General features: G+C 68.0%; 1 protein-coding gene across 1 annotated transcript; it reads left to right on the top strand.

The window, feature by feature from the left end:
- Positions 1 to 349: 349 nt before the first annotated feature.
- GALR3 (galanin receptor 3) lies at positions 350 to 2102 on the top strand. The gene is made up of 2 exons (XM_062201882.1): positions 350 to 708; positions 1337 to 2102. The coding sequence occupies exons 1-2, from the start codon at positions 350 to 352 to the stop codon at positions 2100 to 2102; spliced, it is 1125 nt and encodes a 374-aa protein (XP_062057866.1).
- Positions 2103 to 2566: the final 464 nt, after the last annotated feature.

The raw sequence follows: 2566 nt of genomic DNA, 5'->3' as shown, positions 1-2566 counted from the left end.
CTTGGGTCCCCAGTGAGCATTGGGGAGAATAAACCAGCTCCTGGGGTTGGAGCCGCCCTCCCCCCAGCTGCCGTGTCTTCCCCCAACTGTGCCTCAAGGGTTGAAGACGCCCAACAATGACCTAAGCAGCCCCCACGCGCTGGGTTATGTGATGTTCCCTGGGAAACTGAGGCACGGCACCCCATCCACCCACGCACACAGCAGGAAGGGCTCAGGGATGACACGGCACTGCTCCTCCCTCCTCCCCTGAGATTCCCACCCGGGACACCGGGCCAGGCCCAGGCTGGGGGCCAGCGGCCCCTGTTGAGGGCTCCAGTTTCTCTTTCCCAGGTGCCCGTCTGATGGGGACATGGCTGATGCCCAGAACATTTCGCTGGAGAGCCCAGGCAGCGCGGGGGCCGTGGCAGTGCCCCTGGTCTTCGCCCTCATCTTCCTCCTAGGCACAGTGGGCAACGGGCTGGTGCTGGCGGTGCTGCTGCAGCCCGGCCCGAGCGCTTGGCAGGAGCCGGGCAGCACCACGGATCTGTTCATTCTCAACCTGGCGGTGGCCGACCTCTGCTTCATCTTGTGCTGCGTGCCCTTCCAGGCCACCATCTACACGCTGGACGCCTGGCTCTTTGGGGCCCTGGTCTGTAAGGCCGTGCACCTGCTCATCTACCTCACTATGTACGCCAGCAGCTTCACCCTGGCCGCAGTCTCGGTGGACAGGTGCGCTGTGCCTGGGGCCCGGCCCGGGAGGAACGGGAGGACAGGTTGGCACTGGCCTTAGCAAGGAGAGAATGGTGGCGGTGGTGGTGGGGTGCCCAAATGAGAGGTGGGAGGGAAGGAAGGAAAACCCTCTGGCCCTGAAACCAGCCTTGGGGGCACTGGCAGGGCACACCTGGGAGACTATCCTGCCCTCCCTCCCCTCCACTGGAATGTTCCAGAGGGCACGTCAGTGTTGCAAGTGCCAGCACAGGGCCGGCCCGGGGCAGGTGTTCGACAGCGGAGGGAGCTAGGCCATGCCCACACCCGCTCCCCTGGCTCCAACCCAGCTCCCTCCCTAGCCCCTGACCTTGGCAGGACAAGTCACTTCTCTCTGAGCCTCCTGTGACCCCCCCTTGTAGAATGAGTCCAAGGACACCTAACAGCGACTCAGCTCCCGCTGGGGCCACGCACTGCTGCAGGCACTTTACGCGTTTAGCGCCCGTAGCCCTCCCAACAACCGCATTCTTCATACGAGGAACTCAAGGTCCATCCGGGCCACAGGTCTGCGCGGGGAGGTGGGTGAGGACGGCGCCGAGGCCGCCTCCCTCCCGCCGCCGCGCTGACCCCGGCGCCCGCTGCCCGCCCGCAGGTACCTGGCCGTGCGGCACCCGCTGCGCTCGCGCGCCCTGCGCACGCCGCGCAACGCCCGCGCCGCCGTGGGGCTCGTGTGGCTGCTGGCGGCGCTCTTCTCGGCGCCCTACCTCAGCTACTACGGCACGGTGCGCTACGGCGCGCTGGAGCTCTGCGTGCCCGCCTGGGAGGACGCGCGCCGGCGCGCCCTCGACGTGGCCACCTTCGCCGCCGGCTACCTGCTGCCGGTGGCCGTGGTGAGCCTGGCCTACGGGCGCACGCTGCGCTTCCTGTGGGCCGCCGTGGGCCCGGCGGGCGCGGCGGCCGAGGCGCGGCGGCGAGCCACGGGCCGCGCGGGGCGCGCCATGCTGGCCGTGGCCGCGCTCTACGCGCTCTGCTGGGGCCCGCACCACGCGCTCATCCTCTGCTTCTGGTACGGCCGCTTCGCCTTCAGCCCGGCCACCTACGCCTGCCGCCTCGCCTCGCACTGCCTCGCCTACGCCAACTCCTGCCTCAACCCGCTCGTCTACGCGCTCGCCTCGCGCCACTTCCGCGCTCGCCTCCGTCGCCTCTGGCCCTGCGGCCCCCGCCGCCGCCGCCACCGCTCCCGCTGCGCGCCCGGCGCCCGCCGCGCCCTCCGTCGCGTCCGCCCCGCGTCCTTGGACCCGGCCGGCTGCCCCGGGGACGCCCGGCCTCGCGGGAGGCTGCGGGCGGGCGGCGGCTGGGACAGAGAGCTTGCCCGAGGAGAAGAGCCTGGACGGGCCCTGCCGGCCGCGGGACCGTAATAAACCTGGCCCGCCTGGACCCTGCTGGTTGTCTGTCTGTCCCTTTCCCCAAGGGCAGGGTGCCCCGAGCCAGGAGGAGGGGGCCAACGCCAGGACCCTCTGAATCCACAGAGGAACCGGTCAGCCCCCGCCCCCAGCCGTGCAGGTGCAGCCCGGAGGTACGCCCACAGCCCAGCTGGCAGGGGGCTCCGTCTAAGCTCTCTGTCTCCTCCACCCCGTCTCCAAGCCTCCTATAGGCCCCAAGTCCTGTCCCTCAGTGATGCAATACCAGCAGCTAATATAGAAAATCTTCATTAAGCGCTTACTGTGTGTGTCTCACAAGGTGCTGCCTTCCTTAACCATGGCCGGAGGTTTGCAAAGTGGATATGATTGGCCCTACAAATGTAAGAATCAAGAATCAAACAGAGGTTGGATTCAAACCCTTGGCTGTCGTGTGTGTGTGTGTGTGTGTGCTGAGGGAGAGA

Source organism: Lepus europaeus, chromosome 10, assembly GCF_033115175.1.
Source record: "Lepus europaeus isolate LE1 chromosome 10, mLepTim1.pri, whole genome shotgun sequence".
Classification (NCBI taxonomy): domain Eukaryota; kingdom Metazoa; phylum Chordata; class Mammalia; order Lagomorpha; family Leporidae; genus Lepus; species Lepus europaeus.
This window is presented reverse-complemented; position numbering and strand designations above follow the sequence as displayed.